General features: G+C 54.0%; 14 protein-coding genes across 14 annotated transcripts; 6 read left to right on the top strand and 8 right to left on the bottom strand.

The window, feature by feature from the left end:
- Nucleotides 1-987: 987 nt before the first annotated feature.
- On the bottom strand, nucleotides 988-2,503 carry cdc43 (protein geranylgeranyltransferase type I subunit CDC43; the record flags this gene model as incomplete). Its single annotated transcript, XM_025721609.1, has 5 exons — nucleotides 988-1,130; nucleotides 1,190-1,298; nucleotides 1,360-1,727; nucleotides 1,797-1,842; nucleotides 1,907-2,503. 5 exons carry the CDS (start codon nucleotides 2,501-2,503, stop codon nucleotides 988-990), a joined length of 1,263 nt encoding a protein of 420 aa, XP_025572689.1.
- A 285-nt stretch (nucleotides 2,504-2,788) lies between these two features.
- On the top strand, nucleotides 2,789-3,940 carry BO80DRAFT_412630 (uncharacterized protein). Its single transcript, XM_025718028.1, has 3 exons — nucleotides 2,789-3,047; nucleotides 3,113-3,544; nucleotides 3,617-3,940. Exons 1-3 carry the CDS (start codon nucleotides 2,910-2,912, stop codon nucleotides 3,680-3,682), a joined length of 636 nt encoding a protein of 211 aa, XP_025572688.1. The 5' UTR covers nucleotides 2,789-2,909; the 3' UTR covers nucleotides 3,683-3,940.
- Nucleotides 3,941-3,971: 31 nt separating this feature from the next.
- BO80DRAFT_495597 (CFEM domain-containing protein) lies at nucleotides 3,972-4,957 on the bottom strand (the record flags this gene model as incomplete). Its single annotated transcript, XM_025723958.1, has 5 exons — nucleotides 4,685-4,957; nucleotides 4,470-4,602; nucleotides 4,120-4,345; nucleotides 4,046-4,083; nucleotides 3,972-4,006 (listed from the first exon to the last, which is right to left on the bottom strand). Exons 1-5 carry the CDS (start codon nucleotides 4,769-4,771, stop codon nucleotides 3,972-3,974), a joined length of 519 nt encoding a protein of 172 aa, XP_025572687.1. The 5' UTR covers nucleotides 4,772-4,957.
- Nucleotides 4,958-6,115: 1,158 nt separating this feature from the next.
- Nucleotides 6,116-8,869, top strand: BO80DRAFT_160676 (putative MFS transporter). Its single transcript, XM_025713851.1, has 8 exons — nucleotides 6,116-6,324; nucleotides 6,512-6,605; nucleotides 6,673-6,806; nucleotides 6,869-7,258; nucleotides 7,314-7,823; nucleotides 7,875-8,283; nucleotides 8,339-8,506; nucleotides 8,557-8,869. Exons 2-8 carry the CDS (start codon nucleotides 6,560-6,562, stop codon nucleotides 8,625-8,627), a joined length of 1,728 nt encoding a protein of 575 aa, XP_025572686.1. The 5' UTR covers nucleotides 6,116-6,324; nucleotides 6,512-6,559; the 3' UTR covers nucleotides 8,628-8,869.
- Nucleotides 8,870-9,057: 188 nt separating this feature from the next.
- On the bottom strand, nucleotides 9,058-9,874 carry BO80DRAFT_436993 (uncharacterized protein; the record flags this gene model as incomplete). Its single annotated transcript, XM_025720984.1, has 2 exons — nucleotides 9,058-9,111; nucleotides 9,206-9,874. The coding sequence occupies 2 exons, from the start codon at nucleotides 9,872-9,874 to the stop codon at nucleotides 9,058-9,060; spliced, it is 723 nt and encodes a 240-aa protein (XP_025572685.1).
- Nucleotides 9,875-10,792: 918 nt separating this feature from the next.
- BO80DRAFT_427403 (uncharacterized protein) lies at nucleotides 10,793-13,986 on the top strand. Its single transcript, XM_025720003.1, has 4 exons — nucleotides 10,793-11,104; nucleotides 11,296-11,379; nucleotides 11,464-12,771; nucleotides 12,848-13,986. The coding sequence occupies exons 1-4, from the start codon at nucleotides 11,023-11,025 to the stop codon at nucleotides 13,813-13,815; spliced, it is 2,442 nt and encodes an 813-aa protein (XP_025572684.1). The 5' UTR covers nucleotides 10,793-11,022; the 3' UTR covers nucleotides 13,816-13,986.
- Nucleotides 13,987-14,089: 103 nt separating this feature from the next.
- ptyA (putative tyrosine/serine protein phosphatase) lies at nucleotides 14,090-15,849 on the top strand. The gene is made up of 6 exons (XM_025717060.1): nucleotides 14,090-14,229; nucleotides 14,282-14,472; nucleotides 14,541-14,577; nucleotides 14,665-14,744; nucleotides 14,841-15,038; nucleotides 15,168-15,849. The coding sequence occupies exons 2-6, from the start codon at nucleotides 14,354-14,356 to the stop codon at nucleotides 15,742-15,744; spliced, it is 1,011 nt and encodes a 336-aa protein (XP_025572683.1). The 5' UTR covers nucleotides 14,090-14,229; nucleotides 14,282-14,353; the 3' UTR covers nucleotides 15,745-15,849.
- A 395-nt stretch (nucleotides 15,850-16,244) lies between these two features.
- On the bottom strand, nucleotides 16,245-17,310 carry BO80DRAFT_361820 (Frag1/DRAM/Sfk1 family protein; the record flags this gene model as incomplete). The annotated part of the gene is made up of 5 exons (XM_025716032.1): nucleotides 16,245-16,471; nucleotides 16,531-16,736; nucleotides 16,789-17,058; nucleotides 17,116-17,197; nucleotides 17,256-17,310. 5 exons carry the CDS (start codon nucleotides 17,308-17,310, stop codon nucleotides 16,245-16,247), a joined length of 840 nt encoding a protein of 279 aa, XP_025572682.1.
- A 1,008-nt stretch (nucleotides 17,311-18,318) lies between these two features.
- BO80DRAFT_361743 (uncharacterized protein) lies at nucleotides 18,319-19,446 on the bottom strand (the record flags this gene model as incomplete). Its single annotated transcript, XM_025716024.1, has 1 exon — nucleotides 18,319-19,446. The coding sequence occupies one exon, from the start codon at nucleotides 19,444-19,446 to the stop codon at nucleotides 18,319-18,321; it is 1,128 nt and encodes a 375-aa protein (XP_025572681.1).
- A 26-nt stretch (nucleotides 19,447-19,472) lies between these two features.
- On the bottom strand, nucleotides 19,473-19,994 carry BO80DRAFT_361765 (putative COPII vesicles protein Yip3; the record flags this gene model as incomplete). Its single annotated transcript, XM_025716027.1, has 1 exon — nucleotides 19,473-19,994. One exon carries the CDS (start codon nucleotides 19,992-19,994, stop codon nucleotides 19,473-19,475), a length of 522 nt encoding a protein of 173 aa, XP_025572680.1.
- A 205-nt stretch (nucleotides 19,995-20,199) lies between these two features.
- Nucleotides 20,200-20,830, bottom strand: BO80DRAFT_160368 (uncharacterized protein). Its single transcript, XM_025713849.1, has one exon. It carries the CDS (start codon nucleotides 20,723-20,725, stop codon nucleotides 20,405-20,407), a length of 321 nt encoding a protein of 106 aa, XP_025572679.1. The 5' UTR covers nucleotides 20,726-20,830; the 3' UTR covers nucleotides 20,200-20,404.
- A 360-nt stretch (nucleotides 20,831-21,190) lies between these two features.
- Nucleotides 21,191-22,944, top strand: BO80DRAFT_427400 (putative endoplasmic reticulum DnaJ domain protein Erj5). Its single transcript, XM_025720002.1, has 3 exons — nucleotides 21,191-21,436; nucleotides 21,507-21,572; nucleotides 21,638-22,944. Exons 1-3 carry the CDS (start codon nucleotides 21,364-21,366, stop codon nucleotides 22,702-22,704), a joined length of 1,206 nt encoding a protein of 401 aa, XP_025572678.1. The 5' UTR covers nucleotides 21,191-21,363; the 3' UTR covers nucleotides 22,705-22,944.
- On the bottom strand, nucleotides 22,835-24,084 carry BO80DRAFT_427399 (uncharacterized protein). The gene has a single exon (XM_025720001.1). It carries the CDS (start codon nucleotides 23,646-23,648, stop codon nucleotides 23,178-23,180), a length of 471 nt encoding a protein of 156 aa, XP_025572677.1. The 5' UTR covers nucleotides 23,649-24,084; the 3' UTR covers nucleotides 22,835-23,177.
- A 194-nt stretch (nucleotides 24,085-24,278) lies between these two features.
- On the top strand, nucleotides 24,279-25,512 carry BO80DRAFT_387599 (putative DnaJ chaperone (Caj1)). Its single transcript, XM_025717059.1, has 4 exons — nucleotides 24,279-24,501; nucleotides 24,563-24,577; nucleotides 24,639-24,699; nucleotides 24,750-25,512. Exons 1-4 carry the CDS (start codon nucleotides 24,495-24,497, stop codon nucleotides 25,324-25,326), a joined length of 660 nt encoding a protein of 219 aa, XP_025572676.1. The 5' UTR covers nucleotides 24,279-24,494; the 3' UTR covers nucleotides 25,327-25,512.
- The last annotated feature ends 151 nt before the right edge of the window (nucleotides 25,513-25,663 follow it).

Here is a 25,663-nt window from a genome sequence, read left to right as displayed (position 1 = left end):
GATGGATGAGAAGGACGTAGATTGTTAGTCCCCCCCTCCTCTCCGACCCATCCATCCACAGCCAAATAATAATATCACCAACCCACCGTTTCTGTTTCTGTTTCTATTTTTCTCTCCAGCGAGGATTACATACTAGTCAGTATGGCCTCTCCCCTTCCTCCCTAATTACTCTTAGCCACCAGTCACTTTTTAGCCGGTGGGAACGTGGGCCGTTTCTGTCATTGCGGTCGGACACCGTCCAGGTCCATCAAGAATTCTCGTTCGAGGGGAGATAGATAGTTGTTACAATGATCGTGGTTCTTATTACTACATTCATAGACCTAATCATCCCGATTGCAGATAGATGGGGTCGGAGGGAAGGAATTAATTGTGATTGTACGGAGTAGTACCGAGTAACCTCCGCTAAATGCCTCCCCGAGCCAGCAATTAGTGCACATAACCGATGTCATCGTTCCGGCATTAATTCCCGTTCCAGGCCGCCAGAAGCATTGGTGGATCATCGACGCAGCCCCTGAAACCAGTCCAATTCGCTTGCAGGTTCACTTCCAGCATCGTCATCGCCGTCTGTCCGGACTCCGGAGAAAAGAAGACGTGCTCCAGTTCAGCTGGTCGTCCCTAATTACCGGCCAAAGCCCCTGATTACATAGCCCTCGAGAGAGAGATCTGATAGGGTCTTGGATTATGACATGCCTCTCTAGTCCCCTCTAGTGGCTGCCCCTGTGCCCACCGATGCACTACTCCGTATGGATTTTCCATCCCGTTTCATGAATTCATGAGGCTATCGCTCTTCGAGGAAAAAAGATCATATGATGACTGCATCACATCGGTGACATGCTGGAGATTATCTCGGCTCACCATGGGCCACCTTGACCACAAGGCTATATAACTTGGCCCATTATATATATCAACCAACCTATTAAGTGTGGATGGGGTATATGACAACTTATATCTCACCGAGGCTCGACACCCCAGCTACCATCCATCGCCCTACGCCCCTTCCTTCCACCAAGGGAGGGACTGTAAATGTTGCACCGCCCGATGGCTGATACACAGTGCTGGGTCAACACTGTCTAGCCCTTCTTCTCCCTGGAACGCGAGAGCGACCATCCCAAAGTAGGAGTGCAGGAGATCTGCAGTTGCCCGTCAGCCATGAGTTTCAAGGGAAAGATCACGCAATCGTTTTACCAACCTGGTGGCTCACCCACACCCTTCCCAAACCCGCCGATGATATGCTGGGTTTTCCCGAGGAGATATTGCCGATTTCGAGCGGTGTCTACCAGGTCAAGTCTATCCATCATCTGCCCGCACCCAATCGGATCAGCAAGCTCACTCTATTAAAAACAGGACGTGGGTGCTTACATCTAAAGTCGCCAGGTTCCAAAACGAGTAACAGGTGTCGGCATACTTGTTACACCGTCCATTAAAGCCTGCACATCGTAAAGACGCTTCCATTGGTGGTAATATAAAAGGAAGGTTATCGGGATCCTCATCTAAGCCTGGCTCCTCGACAGCCTTCGGTAGTCTCTGGGCCTCGGCCTTGGGGCCATCATCGTCATCATCGGAGTCCTCCTCTGTGTCACCAAGCTCTGCAGTTTGTCTGGAAACGAGCCAACGAACCAGGGACTCAAACTCTCTCACACCTGGCGAAAGGACTGGTGGCGGTTGCTGATCCTTTGCCATGCGGTTTAGGAAGGATAGAGCGCCCATTGCGCAATATGTATGACCGGCTGTGAGATATGGTAGGTAAGCGGATATCCTGTAACAGAGGGTTGAGAGATTGTTTGGATTCAACATACAATGCGCTTCACAAAAGGGCGCCTCTCCCATACCACCATCGTATGCCTGGAACATGCGTCTCAGCAAATGTCACGTATCAGAGGAGACGGCGTGAAATAGATCCGCTTACTTGGCAGTCCTGAACAAACGATGCCAGTTTGTCCACATCAATATCCTTGATGCCGTCCAAATCTTCCCCGCCCTTCCCCCTCAGAATATACCGCGTGCCTGCTGCAAAGCAGCAAAACCGTAGATCCCCGCCACCTTCGATTTTCCCTCCAGGGCCAAGCACCTCGCCAAAACTTCCGTTACTACGTTGCATCTGCGGGAGCCATTGTAAACATTCAGACCGCTTCACGCGCGATAGATCGTCGCCGAGGATGAGCAGGAGCTCTAGCGCAAAGAAGGTCGAAGGCACATTGGCTGGATCCCAGGCTTCATTCTCTGGGGTGCGATTCTTTGCGCCAAAGTCTGTTCCGGTGAATGCTCGAAACCCGCCCGTCGGCACCTGGCAGTGGTAGATCCATTCAATGTATCCTTGTCTCTCCTCGGCGGTGGTTTTGCTCTGCAATACGCCTAGAAGGTCCAGGCCGGCGACCGTGAAGAAGGCGAGGAGCATGCGATTGGAGTCATTTGAGGTATATAGGCTGGGAAGGAAGGTCTTGAGGCATCGAAGGAAATACTTGATGTGTCGTTCTTTGGTAAAGGTGACTGCGACGTCGGTCATGATGTCAGTATCCGCGACAAGTGCGTCCGTCCAGGAACCTGGCCATATAATCAGGGAGCCGGTGAAAGGTACAGAGCGCAAGGAGTGAGAAGGGACGGTATCCTCCCCTCAATATGCTGACAGGCTGTTTCGAGGCGTTTCGCTAACTCTTGGGTCTTTCGCATTACAATCTGCCTTTCTCCATCCTTTGGCGGGCGGACTCAATCGGAGGGAGCTAAGTCCAGCCCCACCGGGCCGCAGGGGAATTCCAGCATTGTTCCGATTCGTACGGAGTACGGAGTAGTATTATTCTCGACAGCTTCAGATCTCGGTCTCCGCCAGCCATGACACAGTAGCAAGCTGTTTCACCGGGATACACTTCTAGCCTGTCACTCGTTACAGCTACCGAGAGAATTCCTAATCCACCATGGCTCTCCTTTCGTCCAAGACCTTGATTCAGGCTCATGCCTTGTTTCTGTTTGTGCTGGCCGTGTACCTCACAAGGTCACCAGAGGTCGTTACCGAATCCGATGTCGTCTTTATGCTGGGGGAGTTCTTGAATCTGGTGCGTTGATTGCACAACCTTGTTTAATCCTACGTTTTGCTCACCAATTCACCGAACCAATCCAGGATGCGTCCCCAAGTCTTTCCCGTCCTCAGTCCCCTTTCGCCCTATGCGGTGTCCTCCTCATCGTCGATGCCCTCGTCGACCTCATTCTCGTGACCAAGGTCCCGCAAATCAACGAAATCATCGCCATGGCTCAGGCCGCCAGAATACAGTCCCCTATTCCCGTGGCAGGAGCCATACGCACGAACCCTTTTATGGCGCGCCTGTCCTCACTCTACTCGGAGATCTGGACTCTACTATCCGCCTCTCGCTTCTGTGTCTTCTTTGCCGTTTCCTTTTTCATCTATCAGAGTCAACCGGCGGCCTGGGGCATGGATGCTGCAAGCGTTATGGGTAGCTATGGGACTGCGGGCGGAGCTGCGTCGGGTCTGGATCAGCTGAAAAACAGAGTGGTTTTTACGTACGGTTTCATGGAGATGATGTTCTGGCTATGGGTAGGTATCTATTTATGTCTGCGGATCAATATGGCGGTGGTCCTAGACCCACGATTTGCTGACATTCGATAGATCTTTATCACGCTCCGGGAAGAGCGACAGGAAGCGGCTTCCCGATTTGTGGAACACGACCGGTAGACAGCACTGTACCTTTGCAGCCATGTGTGCAAGGTAGCGCACATATACTTGGAAACAATACAATAAGAGACAACAAGAGATACTCCATATCTTTTTGGCGCGAGTATCATACAATCAAACATCTTACTATTGGCTGCAAGGTTCCACGCGATTCGGACAGCACTCATGGAGAGAAATTATTCGTAAGATGCTGAAACTTTTTTGCAGTCCAGAATATAGGAGGGAACCGAGATCCATTCCCACAGCCTACAAGCATAACACCATCCGATGGCCCATGGTCCGGGGACCCTTAGGCAAGCAAGGCGTAGAAGGCTGCACCAATGACTGCAGCAATTCCAGCATTGTTGTTTTCCCAGAGCATACCAGCAGCGCTACTGGCGGTTGCGCTGCTTGCCGCGTTTCTATTAGTTGCGGTAGCCGCCTGCGTTTTCACTGACTGCGTGTTTGTTCCCGTATTGGTAGCAGTTGCTGAAGCGGCAGTGTTGGAGGAGTCGATGTTGGTTCCATTAGTTGCAGTGGACGGAGTAGTAGTCGCAGAAGCGCCAGTGTTTGTCGTACTTTGCCCCGTAGCACTTGCCGTGCTCCCGCTTGTACAACCGGCGCTCTGGGGTAGGTCGGTTACGCCAGCGCCACTGCAGATCTGCTGTGCAAAAGTGATGGCAGCTGTAGATGACAAAGCAGTCAGCATGCTTCAATTGACTCAACTTGACGCTACGTATCGCCAAGTCCATAACGTAGGGAGTGGCTCTGGGGGAGGAGCGGCTATTATAATCGAACCGGAACATACAGTTTTGGTCCTGGTCAGAGCAAGCAGTAGCAACACAGCAGGAGATACTGGTGATAAAAGACGTATTGGAGCAGATGCAGCCGACATCAATGGCACTGCAGCTCTTTGGGATAGCACCGGTAGCACAGTCCCTCTACTGTCAGGTCAGCTCCATGGTAGTGGCAAGGCTCGAGTAGGTATATGGCCATAGAATACTGCAGATATCAAAGACTTACCGCACAGGCTGGAAGGCTCTCCATGCCCTGAGCCGCGGCTAAGTTCAGGCCAGCCAGTAAAGCCACAGTAAGGTGATAGAGCTTCATAATGTCTTTTGGGACGCTGAATTAGATGTGAAATAGGATAGACCGTCGATCCTGTTTGTTGAGGAAGGATGGAAAGAAGAAGCGATTCAGACCGAAGGACTAAGTGGGTAAAAGAAGGTAAAGAAGGGAAAGTGAAGAGGGGGGAAAGAATAGGAAGAGAGGGCGGAAGAGAGAATGTGCCACATGAGACGAAGAGGGAAGGACCCCTTGGAGTCGAGACACCAGCACCTCAAAAGGAAAGCCATTGCCTCTCAAGGTCCCAGGACTCCGGAGGTTGGCGGTAGTTGCCCCCAATACAACTCCTTACCTCAAGCAATTTCAAGAGCTGAAGTATTACACAGTAAGTACTTAGTGAGCTTAAGCCAGGGGAAGAGTGCGCAGTCCATCCTACCACCTGTTATTTATACTATCTGGGCATATGGGAGACGGGAGACTCTGGTAGTGTTGAGGTCTACCTATGTATGTTGCCTGCGTATAATCTGCTGTCATCTGCAATCACTCGGTTGCTACGAGAAACAAAATTGAACCTTAAGCGGGCCCAGGAGAGCTTCTGCAGTCCTGGATGGATGCATTCACCAGGCATGGAGTAGATCTGTTGGTCCAATGATAATCACACCATGAACTTGAAGTGGTCTCCCCTCGACTGACATCACAGAAGCCCTGAAGTGGTCAATTAGTGAGGGAGGCCTGGCTCATGAGACCAGAATGAAAATCGGAGTGGAATGTGGTTATGCATGTTGGTACACCAGAGTAACCGGTGGAAGTGGTACAGGAAAAAGATGGAGTGATGGAAAGCTAGTACAGTACTTCGTACAGCACCTGCACTCCAGAGGGACCAGGCCGGGCCCACTGTGGCCGCTAAACATCCCGATAGCCCAATGATCCAGGATCCCCCGCACCCGATGTTGATCTTTCATCTACATAGTAACAGCAGGGTCGGTGGAGCCTTCGGCCAACTGCTTCAAGGTCAACGATCAACCAACTTTTAAGGCTCTCTTCCAGTCCTTTCGCCTCGGTCACTGCCCCTTGCATCATGAAATGAATGTCTTTCCCGTATGTTTGTGGCCTCGGAACCATGCAGGCATGGGCAGTAGGAAAGGGTTCCTCCCGCAACAAGTGACCCGAAGAGGGTTAATGAATTAATTACAGTTTGCACTTATGAAGGTATATCTAGGTACTATCTATACAGAGTATATGAGAGGACTCGATGCTACTGTTCGTATCCAAATGTTACGTATCACCTGGATAGCCAATCAGAGACGTGGACACCTGCTTGACACCCTCCCGTGTCTGATAAATGAGCCCAGCCCCTTTACTGGAGTTGCACCACCTCATCCGATCGACAGCTGGTGTACGGAGGAAATGAGCTACGATTCAAATGCTGGACCTGGTCGCCTTCTGTTTGATGGTCCTCAGCAAAGGCTTCAAGGGTACTTCGTACTGCAATCCGCTACTTCTAATTCGACCTCGTTAGTGGTTGATACTCCGCAACCCTTGCAGAATGGAATGTCTGTTCGGGCCACATTGGTTACATAGTAGATACTTTCTGGAAGGCAAGAGTCCCCCGAGGAACGATTTCGTCGTCTAGGTGCATTGCCAAACTGTGGACGGTGGACGCTTTGCATTAGGCTCCCCGGTACAGTTCTCGTGGAATCTTTGATCCTGCCTTTTAGAGTCCCCAGTGGAAGTCCAGCCCCTCCAGCGGCCACTAACTGACTGGCTCTTGCGTTTTCCCATCAGAGACACGCGACTGTTCATCATTGCAGGTTCGAACTAACCCCAGTAAAAATGGGGCTTGGCGTGCTAGATACTAGTACGCGCGCCCACGTCCCTGGTAAGAGCCTGTCTCGATGCACAAAAATATCAGGTTCGACAGAACAGACATGACAGCTTCTTAATAGGGACCTCGGACATTGTTAAAAGAGAACGCGCCACTGACGAACCGGTCGTTCACTCGAGCCTTAAATATGATCGTTCAGGCACTGTGCCTATCCTCCTCGTCCCTCAGCCAAGCGACGACCCCAATGATCCATTGGTTCGTTAGAAGGTCCCTCTGAGAGGCTAGGTGGCTCGATAACTGACGAGTTTGAGCTATAGAATTGGCCACTTCGAAGGCGCGATGCCACGCTACTCGTCCTTTCTTTCGTGGCAGTGCTTTGCGCAACGACCAGCTCGTTGATGGCTGCCAATACTGTCACCATTGCTCTCTACTACGGAAAAAGCTTCACTTCAGTTGCGCTCTTAACTGGGTATCATCTCTGTGGTGTCGGGGTCGCCGGTATCTTGATTGTGCCCACTGCACGACTCTGGGGAAAGCGTCACCTCTTTCTGCTCGGAAATGCCTTGATGATAGTGAGCTGTGCTTGGGCCGGGGCCAGCAAGCATAACTACCAGAGTCTGCTATGGGCTCGCATCTTCCAGGGCGTTGCTTTGGCTCCTTTCGAGGCTCTATTAAATGCATGCGTCGGTGACTTATTTTATGTCCATGTAGGTGGCTCCGACGTCTTATGTATTTTGAAGCACATGGCCAACAAACGTACAGGAACGGGGCAAAAGAATGGCTCTTTCTAATGTCGCACTCTTCGGCGCGGCTTTCCTAACCCCAGTTTTGGCAGGCAAGATCACGCATAGCCTTGGTTGGGAGTGGACATTCTACTTGGTCGCCATTCTCACAGCAGCAGCTTTGCCTCTTACGTTCTTCTTCGTCCCCGAAACGGCTTTCAGGCGTCCGGACCATCTGAGATCAGATTTTGAATATACTAATGACCACCAGGCCGAGCCTCGCCCAACCTCACAAGTACAGCTCAACAATCTTATTACACCCGAGACCACTCCAGGACCAGACGATCAATGGCAGTCTGCGCCGTCTGTCGACGAACGTCATCGTCCTACATCCTCAAAAGAGCTGTCTCGAGAGACACAAATGAAGACTACCACCAAGGTGTCTTACCTTGAAACCCTCAAACCGTTTAATGGCCGGAAAACCGATGAGAGCTTCTTCAAGCTTCTTCTACGGCCGTTTCCCCTGTTCTTCCATCCCGCGATCCTTTGGGTAAGCCCTAAGAAAAGATCCAATGTCCAAGTCATATACTAACTCCTATAGGCTTGTTTGATCCAAGGCGTGATCATAGGATGGACCGTCTTTATCGGGGTGGTTTTGGCCGCCATTTTCCTTGGCCCTCCACTGTGGTTCAATGAAGTACAGACCGGGTACCTGTACACGGGCGCCTTCATCGGCTCTATTCTGGGTCTGGTCTTATCGGGGCTTCTCTCCGATTCGATGAACCGCATGATGATCAAACTCAATCGAGGGAAATACGAGCCGGAGTTCCGGATTCTTCTGGTGATCTTCCAGTTGATCTTCTGCGGCGCAGGGCTTTATGGGTTTGGCATTATCGCCCAGGATGTCGCCAGATATGGGTGGCTTGTGGCGGACGTGTTTTTCGCACTAGTTATCATAGGAATGGTCATGGGCGCGGTGGCGAGTGCGCTGTACATTGTCGATGCCCATCGTGAGTATCGGTGCCTAGTCACGGGAGCTAAACCTGGAGTATTGACGCTCAACAGGCGAGATCGCGATCGAATCATTCACGTGCATGTTGGTCTTCAAGAATATGTTCAGCTTTGTGTTGACGTTTTTTGCCTACGACTGGCTTGTGGCCCATGGCGTCAAGCCGGCCTTCTTAGCCATCTCCAGCATCCAGATGGGGATCTGTGCCTTGAGCATTCCGATGTGTATGTTCCTTCGCTCCTCGTAGCAAGGAAATGGGCTAACGTGCGTCTAGATATTTTTGGGAAATGGAACCGCTCTTTCTTCTACCGCTATGATATACTGAAAATCCTGAATTTATGGTGAAAGCGAGAGATCTACCGAAGTTAATGATAAATCGCTTGCCTCTTCCACATTTGCAACCCCCCTCCGATGAGTCTGACGAACTTTAGCGGTCGCGAATATATACATTTTGAGGAAACTCCAGCAAATAGGTGTAACTCCAACGCTGAAGAAAACCAACAGTCTCCCTTGGCAGGGCGCAAGTACTAGAACCATGCACCACGAACCCAATGGATCGCTCTACCTTGTGGAGTGGTAGAGCAATGTAGTATTGGGGCCAGCTCCGAGATCACACCATCAGCCATCCAAACGCCCTGATTAAGTCATCAACGGGTTGAACAAGCCGCGTAAACAAACGAAAAGACAATAGAGACCAGAGGAAGAGAAGAAAAAGGTCATTAGGTTCATATCTCATAGCGCCATAATCCTGTTCAACGTTCCAAGCGATGCAAAGTCAATAATTCGACGCAAACACCGTGTCTGAGGCGATAACCGCAATCGTAGCAATCTAGACGGCCAGTCAGTCAGTCAACAATCATCACCACCCCGGCCACACACTCCGACGTGAACTTGGAATCGGGAGCATCCTATCGAGTACTTACCAAAGCCATGTCTACCCCAGGGGTGACAATCACATCCAACACCGGGCGATAGCCATATCGCGAGGCAGGCATGAGCGCCAGTTTCTCGTTATGCCGAATACTTTCTTTCACCTCGGCAACCTTGCGATCTCCGTCGACGATGTCGAACAGGGCCAACACGTTTCCATGCCGTTGCACCTCCAGCGTAAGCGTCCTCTCCTCGGGTCGTTTCCCATCCGCGGCCGCTACATTGTCGAAGGTGATGGTGAAGTTGCCCCAGCCGGCGGCGCTGAAGGAAGATCGACGCAGCGCCCCCGTCGCAATCGGGCTGGTGATCTTACTGCCGGGGAGGGTGACGGACCAGTTGTTCTTGAAGGGGGCTTTCCGATGCAGCTCGAAGAGCGGGAGACCCGAGGCATCGCGGAACTCGCGACAGGGTCGGTCGCTGAACTTGCGACCGGTGGCGGTGTAGAGGGTAATGCCGTCCGCGTCTTGGATTTTGTAGGCCACGGCGGACTGTGCGTCGCCTTGGGGTCGCACGATCAGGAGAGTCTGGGTGTCGGTGATGTGGTCCTTGCGGATGGCGATGGGCCGTCCGGGCGACTTGAGGGTTCTACGGATTTTGGACTTGGTGGAGGAGACAGGTGGGAGGGCGGAGTGTTGTTGCTGGTGGGAGGAAAACCAGAACATGGTGGTGGTGGTCAGTGGCTGGTGGGTGGTGGATAGGGTTGTGTTTATTTATGGGGTATGGTGGAGGGTGGAGGCAGCTGTTATACAACTGGAAGGGAAGGATTATTTTCTTGGGGATGGGGGAGGGGAGGGGAGGAGAGGGGAAAGGAGGTGGTGATGAGGGCGAAGGAAGGAGGGGTCGCAAACGATTGAGTGACAAGAGACCACAGAGCTTCAATATCTTGGGCTGCGGGGACGTGCATCTTTTGTGAGGGCAGCTATTATAAAACCCCCGGGATATAGCGAATCCCCGAGCAGGGCGTGATGCACCGCCATGATGACATGACCTGGGTCCGCGCGCAATTAATTCTGGGCGAACGACTAGGGCGACACTAACCCGCTAGGTGACCATTGGGCTGGACTGGGTCTCCAGATAGCACTGTGTACGGAGTAGTAGTCTCCCGATAGTCTGGCCAAGGCCACACTAGATATCCTCTAGCCGTTACACAGGATCCGAGGTGTTGAGGGATCTAGGTAATCTAGACACGGCGGGTTGGGATTGGTGGGACTGGTGGTGGTGGTTGTACACAGGCAAGTTTGTCCCAGGCAGTGCCTGGGTTTGGAGAGAGGTACACGGTACTTACCCGGCAACATTCGTCAGGACGTGGAAGATCCATGGTAGTAAGGCTGAGGCGGGAGTCAATGAATCAGACGAACCAGAAGTGCCAGGCACCACGGGCACCACGGGCACCACAGAGGGCACTGGCGTGATACGCAACCGGAAGCTGTTCAGCTCCGTTTCAGCAACGGGCAGCCTTCATGATGACATCAGCGCGGTTGATGTCACTGGCCTCCCTGGCCTCCCTGGCCTCCCTGGCCGTTCTTTCCCCAATGGGCGGTTGCGGCCCTTCCAGTTCCATCCGGCCACCCCCCATACCTCAGGCTTTCTCGGGTCCTCCATACCACCTCATGAACTCTACCACTCTTTTCACAACATCATCGGCGTCATTAACTTTATCCCCTCCTCGCCCACCTTTTAACGTTTCTTCCCTCTTCTCTCCCCTTGCTCCCCGCCGTCCTTCTGATCCCTCTTCTTCTTCCGCTGCCGCCTCCTCTGCCAGGAATGCCTCGCTTCCTTCCGCCCTGCAGACGATCGTCGGTATCTTATCATGGCCACCACCCTTGAACAACCCGCCCCCGTCGAACGTGTTGCCATCGGGCGGTCCCGGTCAGCCCGCCTGGCGGGTCAAGGTAAGCGATCTGCGTCTGCTTCCTGGCTCTTCGGGGCCCTGTGCCCTGCTAGTCTGTTTCACATCCCTACCCTACTACTTATCATATCTCCCCGTTGCTATGGTCCATGATCTCATCATGAAGAAATAAGGAAAAAACCATAACGATAGTAATTACCGAGACGAATCGGTAGCTGACCACGTCTCTCACAGCTGCAACTGCGGCGCTCTACGTGACCCATCCGGAGCGAAGGTTATCCGTTCGCGAGCCCTCCACTGCGGAATCTGAATTGGCCAGTGAGCATCCACCCCCCATTATCATGTGTATTGATTTCCTGCCACAGGACAAATTACCATACTGACTCCTTACCTGTATTCCAGTCTTGAAGGCGACAGGCTCCCGTCCTGGCTTTAGTCATGCATCTGCAGTGGCTGCGCTGGCCCACGCCCGATCCAGAGGACGGGTGACAAAAGGATCGGCCACAGCACAACATGTGGAGGACAATCGCGCGGCCGAGGTGCCAAGCCTCGAAGGATATAAGGCTGCTGCATACGTTTTCAGGGACCGCCGGTCGGTAGTCAGCCCCTCCGAGTCTCCAGATATCAAGTATGACTTGTCCGGAGCTCGTCAGATGCCTGAGACGCGTTCCGGCACGACAGGCCGAGATAGAACCCATTATGCTGTGACGGGGGCTCTATATGCCAACAGAAGGAGAGCCGATTCTGCACCGTCGGAGGCGCCTCACGCAGGCATGGACGCGGACGAGGTCCTCGGCGATCTCGACAGTGCCATGGAAGCCAGTAGGATTCAGCACATTGCCAACACCAATGCTCGTCTTTACACTGCCTCCCCGCCTGTCTCTCCCGAGCTGGAGGATCATAAACGGAAGAGCATTCTGCAGGCCGCAGCAGTCTCCATGGCGCGTGACATGTATGCGGTCGTTGAGGCCAAGGAACAAGAACAAAAAAGCTCCGGTCGAATCACATCTCAGCGAACAGCAACTGGGGCCGAGCCAATGATTCTGCAACAAGCTTTCAGCCTACAGGATGCTGCTGAGAAGCGTGCGGCGGAGAAATTGGCCAGCATGCAGGATGAGACGGCAATCTACCGTGAATATTACGGAATCGAGCCGCAGACGACGCGCTCTAGCTTGCAGGTCCGTAGACGGCGACTGTCGATTGACACGGATGCTTCTTCGGTTGATGCGGAGCGCTCGAAGGAAATTCGAAACCAGATGTACAGTTTGAGATCTAAGCTGGATGCGGTGGATGAGCGCAGAGAAAAGGATCGCGCACTCCTGATGGAGGCTGCGAGGAGGAACGTCGATGCGACCATCCAAGACATGGAGATGCGTGTTTATGCCACGACTGGGCGTGCCCCCGCAGCCATGCAAAAGGAAATGGAAGAAACTGCACTGGCCCGCGCGAAGCAGAGACAGAAGACAGATGCGCAGTACCAGCTGGCTGATCGCGTGAATATCAGCTCCGAGAAGTACATCGACATGGCAGATGTGGAGGCTCTTGCCCGTTCCAGGTTGCAGCCAACCTTTGACGAGATCACGGACCGTGCGGAAACCAAGCGGGCCAGGGAGTTAGAGCAGCGTTTAGATCAGGAAGAGGCACAGAGACGGGACGCCATCCAGCGCGAGCGAGACGCTGACACCAGGGCGGAAGAGAAACGACTGAGAGGTAAGTCGCCTTGCTAATATTTTTCGCAAGAGAAAAGAAAGGAAAAGACCAAGGCATTCTAACTGTAAGCAAGCAGCGGCTCTGAAATCCGAATCCAAGTTGAAGGATGAAAAGGCTCGGCTATGGAACAGGAAGTCAAAGCGGTTTTCCGACACCACAGCTGGCGAAAGATACACCGTAAACGGGGCCGTCGACGGAGCGGTAGACGAGGCACCCGCTGAGACTGCGCCGCGGCAGACCTCGGTGGGAGATATCGAGGCTACAGTTTCAGGTGCTGCTGGGGAAACCAGTCCCACTGAGGGCGTTTCCAAATCTGAGTCGAAGCTGAGGACCTGGTTCAAGGGAAGACTGGGCCGTCGGTTCAGTGGCACCGCAGGGGAAACCGCAAAGGCAGGCAAGGGCACCCAGGAAGGCGCTGTCCCAGCGGAGACAGGGGCAGTGGCGCAACGGCCAGAGGAGACCGGAGCGGTGGAAGCGGTGGAAGCCGAGTCCCAGGAGAGCCGGGTATCCCAGCCAGTGCAGGGATCTGAAGCTGAAGAAGGACAGACTTGGGAAATCGCCCACCCAGCTGAGAAGGATCCCGAGGTCCCCGAACTACCGGCTGCACCTGTAGCCCCTGAAATATCTGGACAAGCAGCTGTTGAGGACGACTCGCGGGGAGCGGCGCTTAGATCCCATCCTGTGACGGCCAATGACCTGACCAGGATGTCGATCAGTGAGGGTCAGGTGGATAAGAGACAAGCCGAGGACCACGCTGGTCAGCAATCACCCGACAGCAAAGAGGAATCTGCGGCGGACAAGCGCAATCGGCTGGTGACCGGCTTCAAGAAGATTGTTTCCAAGAACTCGCAGGAGGCGAAGATGGACGGGATTGGGAGCAATGACATGGCTCGTCGAAGCTCTCAAGCGATCCCCACTCCGACAGTGGAGACGGAAGAGCGACAGCTAAGTGTCCCTGACGCAGGTCTGACGGTTCCTGCAGCCGTGGGGAAGCGAGCGAGCAGCGGCACCGGCCGGGAATCGCGGTTCTCCGAGAAGCTATGATTGCGAGGGGGAGGGATTTTGCTTTCCGGGTGTTTTTCTTTCATTCTTTCTTTCCTAATAGTTTCTCGTGGTTGCGATTATGATTGAAATGTTGGTATTTCCGGTGTACTTTTCCGGTGGGCAGGGGAGACTGGGTACATAATCACTAAGTAATGTTATGTTGTATGGGAGACGGTGCTGTCATACTCGGGAGTAGATAAGGACTAAGTAGTGTAGTCTGGCTGTCTGCAGCTCCACCGCCATTTGCCGCGCGGCTCCCCAGCGGCGCATCCACGTTTCCTCCCGGCCTCGCCTGGCTCCGAGATGATCTCGTCTGCTCCGATCCGCCTGGACGTGGTTATGTTTCTGGAGGGCCAGCCTGTTTGTTGTTGCCTTTTGTCCTGCCACTAGCGAGTAGAACGTACCTCTCCCCACGCAAGATCTCCTCCCAATCCCCCATGAGCGACCCCCACTGATCTTTCCCCAGTCTCCGCCGGTGACTACTACGTGTGGCTACTACTCTCTCGCATTGTATAAGGTATAGAGCGAGCATCCCCCGATGTCTGCCTACCACCCGCGCCAGTCGAGCGTAGATCTCGATTCCCCCGGCCGTCCGTTCGACAACATCATCAATTTCCGCGATGTCGGCCGCACCATCAACCAATTAGTCGGGAAGAGGTACGGCTGCTTGATCCTTGCGATGGTTCATTCATTCATTCGTAGTGACTGACACACCGACTACACAGGGTGCTGAAGGAGGGCATCCTCTTCCGGAGTGCCAGGGTACTTCTCCCTCTTCACCATCTCCATCCATTGAGATTTGGTCAACGCAGCCCAGCCCAGCCCAGCAAATACTAACAACCCCCAAAGCTAGATGATGCCTCGGAGCGTGACAAACGCCGTCTCACCGATGAACTGCATATTGCGACGATCATCGATCTCCGATCTAGGTACGAAGTAGACCCCCCTCTCCACCTTAACTCAATCTATGAAAGCATGCATGCCATATCTATATCAAAGGGGCCACCGTTAATGCATCGCATCAGTACCGAACACCAAATGGCCACCACCAAACGTCTCTCGGAACTGGCAGCCGCGTCATCGACATCGTCCACGCCTCCCACCTCTACCACAAACAACCTTCATCTCATTGATCTCCCCGAAGTCCGTCGCTTCCCCGTTAGCCTCACCGGGAAGGCCTTTGAACGGACTCTGCTCTGGCGTCTCGATTGGTGGAATTTCTTGTATTTCCCCTTCCCTTCCCCTTCCCCTTTCCCTTCCAATCCCTCTTCCTCCCTCCCTAAACTACCCAGCTACCTACCTACCCACCCCCCCCCAACAAAGTCTACACAAATCCTAACCCAAAGAAACAGCAAGGTCCTCGCCCTCGCCGCCTCAGGCTACCGCGATGACGCTGTCCTCATCGTCGGCCAACAAGTCATGTCCCCTCGGGGCCTGATCGGTCTAGGAATCGACACCCTCGACAGCAGTTTCGGGGAAATGAAAACCATCTTCGATTTATTCTCCACTCCCACGACCCATAACCTCGACGACCAGGACCCTGCCTCTTCCTCTTCCTCCTCTTCTTCTACTGAGAAAGACAGTCTCGACACCCCCTACCCCATCCTCATTCACTGCACGCAAGGTAAAGACCGCACGGGCCTGATCATCCTCCTTCTGTTGCTCCTGGTGGCCGATTTCGTGCCCATTGACGCCGTGGCGGCGGATTATGTTCGGTCTGAGGGCGAACTGGTCATTGAGATGGAGGAGCGCATGAAGGAGGTGAGGTTGTTGGGGCTGTCGGAGGAGTATACGAAGTGTCCGGATGGGTTTACGGGGCGGATCTGTGCACATCTGGAGGAGAGATATGGTGGGGTTGAGGGGTATTTGGGTCTCATTGGGATTGGGCGGGAGAAGGTGGAGAGGATACGGAGGGTTTTGCTGGCTTGAGTGGGGATGAGACTAGTAGATGGGAGGGAAGGGGCAAGGGGATGCTTGTACAGGTAGATGGAGGGAGTGTGAATAGACCCTAGACGGTTCGTACTCTCGATGAATAATGGTAATCATGTTCTTGTTGTTCTCGGCATGTCAGGTGCTCCATAGTATGTATTAACCATCCAGGTGGTATTAAAGCCAGGAGGTTGAAGTATAGAGTAGTACATGCGACTAGGTCGAAGGGTAAATGGTAAGAAGTGCAGCAAAGGGGGTCTCCAAAAATCCAAACCGCCAGAAAGAGCCAGCACCGTATAATCCAACAGCAATCGCCACCGGCGGGTCTCGACACCGATATGGATATGGTCATAGTACTAGTATCCATCCGTGCAAGACCCGCTCACTCCAGTCGCCAAGAAGGAACCACCGGGTATCTATCGTATATTATCGTATCAAACCACATTGCTTCGAGTATGTACTCCACATAAGAAATCGTTCACTTCGCAGGCGGCGTTCCTTCACATTCGCTGGCCGCGGTAGTAGCTGGCATTCGGACCGGCCGAGTCCATCGTCACCGGCTCCTCGTAGGTCTCTTCTCTCCCATTCGTCGTTCCGTTGGAATAGCCATTCATCTGCCCGGCTCGGGAAATCTTCTCGCCTTGCGGGACATGGCGGCGGGTGCGCACCGATGGCAGCAGGTCGATTACGAAGGAGAGGACATAGAATGTGAAGACGAGCGCGATCACTACCTGAGTCAGCCAGCCAGTCCGGCCGCAATGAAAGCAGCATGAGGAAGAAACTCACCCCATTCCAAAACAGCCGCCGCGTTTCTGTACCGACCACCCTTTCTGCCCAGGACCCCAAAGGCAATGGCGAGCGCAATCTCAATGATCACGAACGAGAGCTTGATCACGAAACTGGCCAGCAGAATCCGATGCTGCGAGCGGTAAAAGATGCCCAGACGCCAATATTCACAGCAAATGAGAATGGCGCTGATTAAGTATGCGACCCTGTAGGGGCGTTAGTCCCGGGCTCTTCTGTGAGGGCGCCACAAACACGAACAAGAACATAACCAAAAAGCCATCATGCATATGCGGATGACGGAGGGTATCAAAGATCGACAGCAGAATCAGCCCCAGGGCACCTGCGATTGAGAAGCAGATCGAAGCGATGGCGCAGGCCTTGTCGAAAAGGCCCCTGTTCGGCACCAATTGGCCCGCGTGTCGCAACCACCGCTCTGACAGGAACGAAAGATCGAGAAAAACGACCGTGACGCAGCTGCCTGCAATGAACAGCGGCTTCAGGCCCTGCGCTCCAATATCGGAAATATACCTGCCAGGTGGTGAATCAGCATCGCTGTCGCATGCAGGAGGTCGCGTGATCACCTACGCGATCGTCTGGCCCGGCTCCATACTGGCATATATCGGCGAGCCTTCTCTCGCCCACGTCGCCAGCATCGCAATCAGCATGGCTGCGCATTTTGTCAGTTCCTGTCGCGGAGTTTGGCGCAAATCAGGAGGGATTATTACCGATCCATGTACACGCCGATATGACGGGGAAGACCCAAAATGATATGATCCACATCTTCGCCGCTGCTTTTTGTTACACCCCCTATGGAGGAAGATTTTTATATCTCGAGCAAAGCGCACAGCACCGCGCACGCAAGCGACTGGGTTGCTGGCAAAGAAACCCCAGAGGAGCGAAGTACGGAGTATATAGAAGGGCGATTGGCTTTCGCTTTCGTGAGTCGATCGGGTGGAACGCGGCGCCGGAAGGGGCGGAAGTGGCTTGTCGTCGATCAATCGATCCGAGGGTTCACCGGAAGAGGGCGTCAGCAGCACCGATTGCCAGACGACTCGAGGGCAATTGGCAGTGGGAATCGAACCTGAAAACCCAGGAGGGCAGCCGGGGAGATTTAAGCCAACGAACGAGTGACTAAAAGAAACCAGGGGCCGACTGGGTCGGTGGAGAGGCCGAGTAAGCATTTAATTACCCGGCCGAGGGCAGCAACGCAACTCTTGAGATGGTGACGACGAAGAGGGCCCACCGGCCTCTCCGACCAGGCTTGAGTGTCAGGTCGCAGCAGGCAGACAGAAAGTGAAAAGTTCTAGCCAATCCATGACGCCTGGGTCGAGCAGCAATCCCGGCCAGGTTCGACGACCGTGACCTCATCGACGTCATCGGCCAGTTCGGCGCTGATGTGGCTCGGACGATGGCACTGCCTCTACCTACTATGCGGATGGCCGGTTGAAGATCTACATAGGATCCACGGGGAAGAGATCCCCATTTGAGTTCAAGCCACCAAGCATGTCCGACGTTACACCCCAACCTCATCTCCACGGCTATCTGAACCTAATCCACGTCCAATCAGTTACTGGCGAACGCTTACTCCGTACTCGTACTACGAGACAAAACAGCACGATCATCCAATTCAGTTACCCGCTCTAGACAAACTCCGCGACGGTTTATCGGTGCAGACAATCAAGCACGGGAATCCGGAACCCCGCGCAACAAACATTCGAGGGCAAACCAGAAGCGACCTTGTCCACCCACCAAAGAAAAGCAATATGAAAGGGCACGAGTCTAGGGGCTTCAAGGGCGACTGCTCCGCTGACGACTTCCTCGCCCGACCGGTACCCGGCGCTCAACCACCTTGGCGCTGTCATCGGAACTACTCCCTTCCTCTTCCTCCTCCCCGGCGCCATGAGTGCCCTCCACCGCGACCCCCGATACCCCTGGCGAAGCAGCCGCACCCCGCCCACCGCTCCGAAGAGATTCGTCAAAGACGCCGCGGTAGCCCGACATGTACGGCATTGAGCCGGCGTGCCGGAGATCGGTTGGATGCGGCGGCGGTTCTCGGGGATATGAGACAGGATACGGGGGCACCCACTGCGGATCATCGGGGAGGGAACGCGTAAAGGCAGGGGCTTTCATGGCCCCGGAAGGGCGAGCAAGAGGGACAGAGGCGAGGCGGTCGGGGGTGTAGGCCGGTTGCAGCAGGGCTCGAGACGGGGTCTGCTTCGAGGCAGTCCGGGCAGATGGTGAGCGCGCAGAAGCCTGGGATGCAGCAGAGGCACCCAAGGTCCCCGTCCAGAACGCATATGCGGCGTTGTTGGCCGACAATGAGGATGGCATGCCATGCTTGCTTGGTGACGATGCACTGGACCCGCTACGTTGTGCTCCCATCTTGCTGCTGGGGCTCTCCGGCGGCCTCAAGGGTCGGTTGCTGCCAGGTGACCCCCGGGGGGTACTTGCCCGGTATTCCGAATCGGGAGTCCGGTTTGCCTGCACTCGCTTGCGTTCCAAGGCCTCCAGCTCCCGGCCCGATAGTCGCACGTTCTTTTGGCCCTGTTTCTGAGCGCGTCGTATCCGTTCCAAAGCTTGATCCACCAATCTCTCCTCCTTGTCCTTCATGGCTAACTGAACGGCATAAGCCACCGTGCTGTCCATGTCCTCGTACAGGTCATAGTCCACCCCATCGACAGAAGCCATCTCATCCGCATAGTCGTATCCCATCCTCCGCCTGCGCAACCGAGACCCTCCGCTCTCATCCAAACCGCCCGACTGCCTCGCGTACGAAGAGCGAGCATCCCGCCGGATATATGTATCTTCCTCCTCGCTGTCAACCTCCTCAATCCGTACCGCACCGTCTACCCACGGATCCGCACGCCCGGCTTGTCTCCCCACTCGTGCCCCTGGTGGTCTTCCCCATCGGGGCATACCGTAAGGAGTTCGCGGCCGACCACCTAGACCGCCTCCTCGGAAAAAGCATTCTCGATTGGTTTATCCATAAAAGCAGCGTGGCCGAAAACGGTCACGCCGGTGGCTCCGATCAACCAGAGCACCGTGCTGATGGGCGAGGCCCAGAATCCCAGGGGCACGGCGACGATGAGCAGGCCAGTATACAGCTGGGAGGTATTGAACCGAGCAAATCCCAGTTCCAGGTCGTGACCCTGCAGCTTCCCGATTCCGTAGAGACCACCGGTGACCAGGATGATGACAAAGAGCAGAAGGGGATTGGTCAGCAAGCTGTAGATGCTGAGCATCACGAAGACGGCGGCATAGTTGCTCGAGAAGTAGGACAGGTTGTAGTTCACGCGGCTCTGGACCTCACCGAAGTTGGCGGGCTTCGACACACGCTTGATGTCCAAGAACTCGGAGACCGGTCGCAGATTGGCAAAGCGGGTGCCGAGGGATTGGGAGCGGACGCTGTTGAAGCGATCACCGAACCGCGAGGTAATCGCGTCAATGGGAATCTGGAGAGGCATGGTGATGATGGTTCGAGGTTGTGAGAAAGTAAGGTTAAAAACAGCAGACGAGGTAACTCGGGGAGGAAGCGAAGGGAGTAGGAAGATGATGGAAATGATGATGATGATGACGATGAAAGGCAAAGGTAGAGAAAGCTGTCAAGCCGGCGAGAGAAAAGGGGGAAGGACCGAAGGACCAGGGAATGTATGTCGACGAGAGATTGGAACCGGCTTAGCTGGCCCCAAAGGAAAAAAAGAGGCGTTGGCAGCCTAAGCCTCGCCCGTAGCGTCGGCGGTCCAGGCGGAAAGCACAGACCGAAACAGTTAGTGCTGGCCGCTCTTCAAGGCACCCGAGCCTAAGTAGATAGTAGGGACTACTATCTATCTATCGAGTATCGACCACCGAGGAATCCCAGTGGATCGCACCGTTCTTATAGGCACGAGGAAGAGAAACGAGGCTGGAAAAAAGAAACCAAGGGGACTCGAGACACGCGTGGATCAGCAACCTGAGTCACTGCTCCGGTTTCATGGACCCAGTGGATGAGGTCCGCTAAGAATAGAAAGCAGAGGGTGGAGAGTGTTCCCTCGGGCTGGGTGCGGAACAGAAGATGGAGGAGGAGGAGGAGGAGGAGGAGGAGGAGGAGGAGGAGGTCCTTTTCAGACAAGTACAAGTGACAGGAGAACGACTGGCTGGCTCTTCTCAATAACGAGGCAGACTGCATCCGAGTGCTTTCAATCATGCCCCGGATCATCCATCATTCAGTCCTTGTCAACCCCATGACGGCGGTTCTGCTGCCGATACGGGTCCCAGGGAGTGGTAACAACGGTAACTGGGAAAGTCGACGCACTGGCCGGGACGGTCTCGAATTTAAACCTCGCTCTCTCCCCCTCCCCCCAGCCTTCGTCTCAGTTGGATAGACGCTTCTGCAAGCATTAGGTATCAATCACCTCTTGCCTACCTATGCCCTCTCCTCATCTTCTCCTCACCTGGCCTTGGGGAGGTGTCCATCATTGGTCCACGTCGTACATCTGCAGACTCCACCGGACCCGTACCGTAAGGCCCGTATTGCTGCGTTCATGGCTTCCCATGGCTTGCCATCCCGACCCGGGCGGTGAGCCCGGATCTGTCCATTCCGGGTCTAGTCCCGTACCGAAGGCGTAATGCCTTCCTGCCTGATGACAGATCATTCGCTCGCCGTATCATCGCCTGAGGATTCCACCTATCGATTTGGAACTTTGGATAAGAACAACTTTACACAGTACCAACAATCACCATGAAGAGCTGCATATAGATAGCTTATTCGCACAATCGTTCTCCACTGCCCCTCTTTCCATTCCCTTTCTCTATTGCTCGCTGGGTCTCGCGGCTTGACCGCTCCCATATTCCACCATGAGGCCCATCGCTCTTCGTCTGCTGGTGCTGGCAGCCCTGATTGTTCTGGCCGCGGCCTGGAGCAAGGAAGGTCAGTTGCTGTTCACCCTGTCTCCCCCAATGCCTTCTTCTATTGTAACTAACCCTCCATGTCCCTTCAGACTATGAAATTTTCCGTCTTAATGACGAAGTCACCGCTGCAGAGGGTGCCAATGTGACCTTCTACGGTACGTTTCCCCCTTATAAAAAAGCCATATCCAATTCCTCGCCACTCATTGTCCTCAATGGCCAGATTTCCTGGGCGTCAAACCCAATGCCAACCAAGACGAACTGAGCAAGGCCTATCGTCAGAAGTCGAGACTCTTGCACCCCGATAAAGTCAAGCGGTCCTTCATTGCCAACAGCTCCAAGGACAAGTCTCGATCCAAAACCTCCCAGGCTGGCGTCCATGTCAACAAGGGTCCTTCGCAGCGGGAAATCGCTGCCGCCGTAAAGGAGGCCCACGAGCGCTCTGCCCGCCTGAATACCGTCGCCAATATCCTCCGTGGCCCCGCTCGCGAGCGCTATGACCATTTCTTGAAGAATGGATTCCCCAAGTGGAAGGGAACTGGATACTATTATTCGCGATTCCGCCCGGGCTTGGGATCGGTTCTTGCCGGACTGTTCTTGGTATTCGGCGGTGGTGCACACTACGCTGCCCTGGTTCTGAGCTGGAAGCGTCAGCGCGAGTTCGTCGATCGGTACATTCGTCAAGCTCGGAGAGCCGCCTGGGGCGACGAATCGGGTGTCCGGGGTATCCCTGGTCTTGACGGTGCCCCGGTCCCTGCTCCTGCTCCTGCCCCGGCCCCGGCCCCTGAACCAGAAGCGGCCGCTATGCCGATGAACCGTCGCCAGAAGCGCATGATGGACCGCGAAAACCGTAAGGAGGGTAAGAAAGGCGGTCGGGCGACTTCGCGTAACTCGGGAACCGCCACACCTACCTCCGAGTCTGTGGAGCCTACCGGGGAGAGAAAGCGGGTAATCGCAGAGAACGGAAAGGTGTTGATCGTCGATTCGGTCGGTAATGTGTTCTTGGAGGAGGAGACGGAAGAAGGAGAGCGCCAGGAATTCTTGCTCGATATTGACGAGATCCAGCGTCCCACAATCCGTGATACGATGGTGTTCCGCCTCCCGGGTTGGTTCTACCACAAGACGGTCGGCAGACTGCTCGGTTCTTCCCCAGCAGCGGATAACGGTGCTGAGGTAGAGGAGGAACCGTCCGATGTGGTGGAGCAGTCGGCTGAAGGCACCAGCACTTCTGCGGCACCATCTAAGTCTGGCTCCTCCAAAAGACGGGGGAAACGGTCACAAAAATCGTAACCCAGGTGATGTAAAGGGGAAGGCAGCTTCGCTTTGTATGCCGCATCCGCTTTGGTTCTTTGCTCTCCTTGGAGTCTACAAATGGGTTCCACGAGGGCAAGTGTATAAACAGTGTTTGGTGTCTAAAAATTCATTTTCAAAGGCCCTGGCGAGCATTTCATTGGCAATAGTGTCTAAATACATCACAAAAAAAACATTGCTTATAAGCTCTGTGCATGATACATGTCAGAAGTTGTGTCCAAAATATTGGTCCTTTTAGCAACCACTGAAAGTATGAACCAACAAAAGCCATCAGGTCAAATTTTCGTCGTATCGTTGTCGTCATATCGTGATCATGATTGTAGTCGTCTCTGCTTTTTTCGGGCTCTTCCACGCTTAATCTTCCAGTCCAAGTTGGTGAGAGGAAAGATAGATCCATGCCCATGCGATAAACCTCCCTAGCCAAAGGAGATGGTTATCAAACGTCTCAGCGTTTACATCAACATTTTCGCAATATTCATGAGTCCCTTGATGTTGTCTGACATGCTATTGCTGCTAGTCTTCGGGGAGTTTCCACCAAAGATGCTTTTAGGCAGGCGGATGCCAACCATGGCGAGCAATTTCTGCAAGACACCACTCGTGAGGAGCGGTATAACAACCAAAATGAGAACCTTCACCGGATTACGACGGGCGTAGTCGTAGATATCACGGAGCAAGCGTTTGATGTAGCGAACCACCCGCTGTACGAAGCCTGATCGGGGCCGTGCGCGTCGCGACGATGACGATGAAAGCACCGATGGGCTGGTCCGTCCTGCGCGACTGCCGCCGCCATTTATACTCAAAAGCGAGGGGGTAGAGTGGCGAGGATGATGGGATGAATAAGTGGAGCGTCGGGAGGGGGAAGAGCGTCGGCGGACACGTGTGTGGGAAGACGAGGATGAGGATTTTCCGTCAAACCAACCCATCTTGACTTGGGGTTCACTGTGAGAGGAAACTTGGTTGCGGTGTCAAATCTAGATACTCGGTCGCCAATAGCATATAAATGGATAGCGTCGCAAAAACAGATAATTGAAGGCACGAAGGTATCAAGGACCCCTCTCAATGTGATGTGTGCACATAAAAGGCACTTGCACTATTGCGGAGTCGTAGCGTGCTGCAAATGCACACAATTTGAGATCCAGCCTCCTTGCGGTAGTGGCCAGCTCCACAGCTGAATTCCAGGGCGGGTATCGAAAAAATGACACGCTCGGGGTATTTGTGCAATAGCCAATTGATGGTTGAATCTAGTCAGATCAGGAATCGCAAGATTCCGGTCGATTATGGGGACTGACTCGTCCTTTAAGCGGTCTCTCAATCGGAGTGCATACAGAATAGTCAGACGAGCCGTGTGAGAAGGTTAAAGGAAGGGGGAGGGAGGGGATGAGGTGAGACCCCCATCCATCTAGTTATGCAGGAGGCAAAGCTGAACACCATCACTACATGGTGCTTAGCGTGTTCTTAGCAGCTGCAGCGTACGTACGACGCTCTCCCCGAGTGGCTGGTAATAGTGGTTCCGGCATCCTTAACGTTTGAGCCACCCCCGTTATTGGTGCTCGCGCTCAGGGGCTTCCCGTCTCTGAAGTGCCTCTGAACTTTGAAGAACAAGTCCGAGAACTTAAGAAGCAGAAAGATCCCGTGCTTGTGGTTGCCTAAGGCAGCAAGATTCTGTCGACGTCATGTTCCCCGCGCCGAGTCATGATCTGGACTCCATCATCTCTTCCTGGTATTATCGATTCCCACGGGTTTACTATCACCCTTGAAACAACATAACAATGACAAGTGAGCGTAACCCGGCTTGTTTCGTAACTTGCCTGGCCGAGCTGACTGTGTGTGTCAACAGGACAACGAGACTACTGTATGTCACCACGCCAAGATAGGGTGGGAGGAACATCTGTCTGACTTCACGGCAATGATAGACAAAGTTCTAGGGGTCTCTTCCAGTGCGACGCAGCAAGAAATTCGCAACGCATACAAAAGGTGATCTAGTAGCCCCCCCTTTCAAAAAGCTCAGGCTCTGAACCGTGCAGAGAATCCTTAAAATCCCATCCAGACAGAGTCCCTGTCGACTCCCCGGACAGGCCAGCCCGGACGCGCAAGTTTCAGGAGATTAACGATGCCTACTACACGCTATCGGATGTCTCACGTCGACGAGAGTATGACGCGACAAGGATGGCGGGCGGTGTAGAAGAGGAAGAAGATGTCCCTCGTGGAGGTGCTGGAGGATTTCCCTGGTCAGCTTTTGGCTTTGGCACAGATGACAGTGAGCACCGCGCATCCGAACAGTTTGGGTCTGTGTTTGAAGAGATGCTGCGAGAAGAAGGCCTTGCCAGCGAAGACACGGATGCCGATGGCCAGACACATTCACATCCAACATCTCGATTCTGGTCTGTTGTGGGTGGAATCAGCGGCGGTGCTCTTGGCTTTATTGTGGCCAATGCCCCGGGGGCATTGGCTGGTGCAGTCGCCGGTAACCGGCTTGGAGCGGTTCGAGACGCCAAGGGCAAGAGCGTTTACGATGTCTTCCTCCAGCTTCCCCGGAGTGACCGTGCACGGCTTTTGAGCGAATTGGCGGCCAAGGTTTTCCAAACTACCATGGGCCGTTGAGATAGCTTTCAATGGGAGGGAGTTCAAGCTGGTTTGGCGTTTGTTGCTCTACCTGATAGAGGGCTGATTGGTCTGTAACTCGCAATGCTTGGCTTTTAATTGAAGAACAGTCCGTAGACTGTTTCTATTTCGGGATCTTTAAACATGAACTTAGACATTGTTATGGACGAGATTCAGTACAATGGAAATCACTACCACATTCCCTCCTGAGTCTCAGCATCTGGCTTATCTCACTTATCGATAAGCGATCCAAGCCCCACGTGGATCATCCGCGTCCGGGCCAGGATGGGGACTGACCGCCTTGGACTGGGCCTTGGTGCCTCGCAGCCCAGAACGG

The sequence above is a fragment of the Aspergillus ibericus genome (assembly GCF_003184845.1).
Source record: "Aspergillus ibericus CBS 121593 unplaced genomic scaffold BO80scaffold_36, whole genome shotgun sequence".
NCBI classification, from domain to species: Eukaryota; Fungi; Ascomycota; class Eurotiomycetes; order Eurotiales; family Aspergillaceae; genus Aspergillus; species Aspergillus ibericus.
This window is presented reverse-complemented; position numbering and strand designations above follow the sequence as displayed.

Excerpts from the sequence above, each read along its gene's own strand:
- BO80DRAFT_387599 (XM_025717059.1), top strand. Across the intron at positions 24,700-24,749 it reads ATTCGCAACGCATACAAAAG|AGAATCCTTAAAATCCCATC; the intron begins GTGATCTAGTAG and ends TGAACCGTGCAG.
- BO80DRAFT_427400 (XM_025720002.1), top strand. The coding sequence starts at position 21,364 with ATGAGGCCCATCGCTCTTCGTCTGCTGGTGCTGGCAGCCCTGATTGTT. Across the intron at positions 21,437-21,506 it reads CGCGGCCTGGAGCAAGGAAG|ACTATGAAATTTTCCGTCTT; the intron begins GTCAGTTGCTGT and ends ATGTCCCTTCAG. Across the intron at positions 21,573-21,637 it reads TGCCAATGTGACCTTCTACG|ATTTCCTGGGCGTCAAACCC; the intron begins GTACGTTTCCCC and ends CTCAATGGCCAG.
- BO80DRAFT_427399 (XM_025720001.1), bottom strand. The coding sequence starts at position 23,648 with ATGGGTTGGTTTGACGGAAAATCCTCATCCTCGTCTTCCCACACACGT.
- ptyA (XM_025717060.1), top strand. The coding sequence starts at position 14,354 with ATGTCTGCCTACCACCCGCGCCAGTCGAGCGTAGATCTCGATTCCCCC. Across the intron at positions 14,578-14,664 it reads TCCTCTTCCGGAGTGCCAGG|CTAGATGATGCCTCGGAGCG; the intron begins GTACTTCTCCCT and ends CAACCCCCAAAG. Across the intron at positions 14,745-14,840 it reads ATCATCGATCTCCGATCTAG|TACCGAACACCAAATGGCCA; the intron begins GTACGAAGTAGA and ends GCATCGCATCAG.
- BO80DRAFT_160676 (XM_025713851.1), top strand. The coding sequence starts at position 6,560 with ATGGGGCTTGGCGTGCTAGATACTAGTACGCGCGCCCACGTCCCTG. Across the intron at positions 6,606-6,672 it reads TACGCGCGCCCACGTCCCTG|GGACCTCGGACATTGTTAAA; the intron begins GTAAGAGCCTGT and ends GCTTCTTAATAG. Across the intron at positions 7,259-7,313 it reads GTGACTTATTTTATGTCCAT|GAACGGGGCAAAAGAATGGC; the intron begins GTAGGTGGCTCC and ends ACAAACGTACAG.
- BO80DRAFT_427403 (XM_025720003.1), top strand. The coding sequence starts at position 11,023 with ATGGCCACCACCCTTGAACAACCCGCCCCCGTCGAACGTGTTGCCATC. Across the intron at positions 11,105-11,295 it reads AGCCCGCCTGGCGGGTCAAG|CTGCAACTGCGGCGCTCTAC; the intron begins GTAAGCGATCTG and ends CGTCTCTCACAG. Across the intron at positions 11,380-11,463 it reads TGCGGAATCTGAATTGGCCA|TCTTGAAGGCGACAGGCTCC; the intron begins GTGAGCATCCAC and ends CCTGTATTCCAG.
- BO80DRAFT_412630 (XM_025718028.1), top strand. The coding sequence starts at position 2,910 with ATGGCTCTCCTTTCGTCCAAGACCTTGATTCAGGCTCATGCCTTGTTT. Across the intron at positions 3,048-3,112 it reads TGGGGGAGTTCTTGAATCTG|GATGCGTCCCCAAGTCTTTC; the intron begins GTGCGTTGATTG and ends GAACCAATCCAG. Across the intron at positions 3,545-3,616 it reads AGATGATGTTCTGGCTATGG|ATCTTTATCACGCTCCGGGA; the intron begins GTAGGTATCTAT and ends GACATTCGATAG.
- BO80DRAFT_160368 (XM_025713849.1), bottom strand. The coding sequence starts at position 20,725 with ATGATCCGGGGCATGATTGAAAGCACTCGGATGCAGTCTGCCTCGTTA.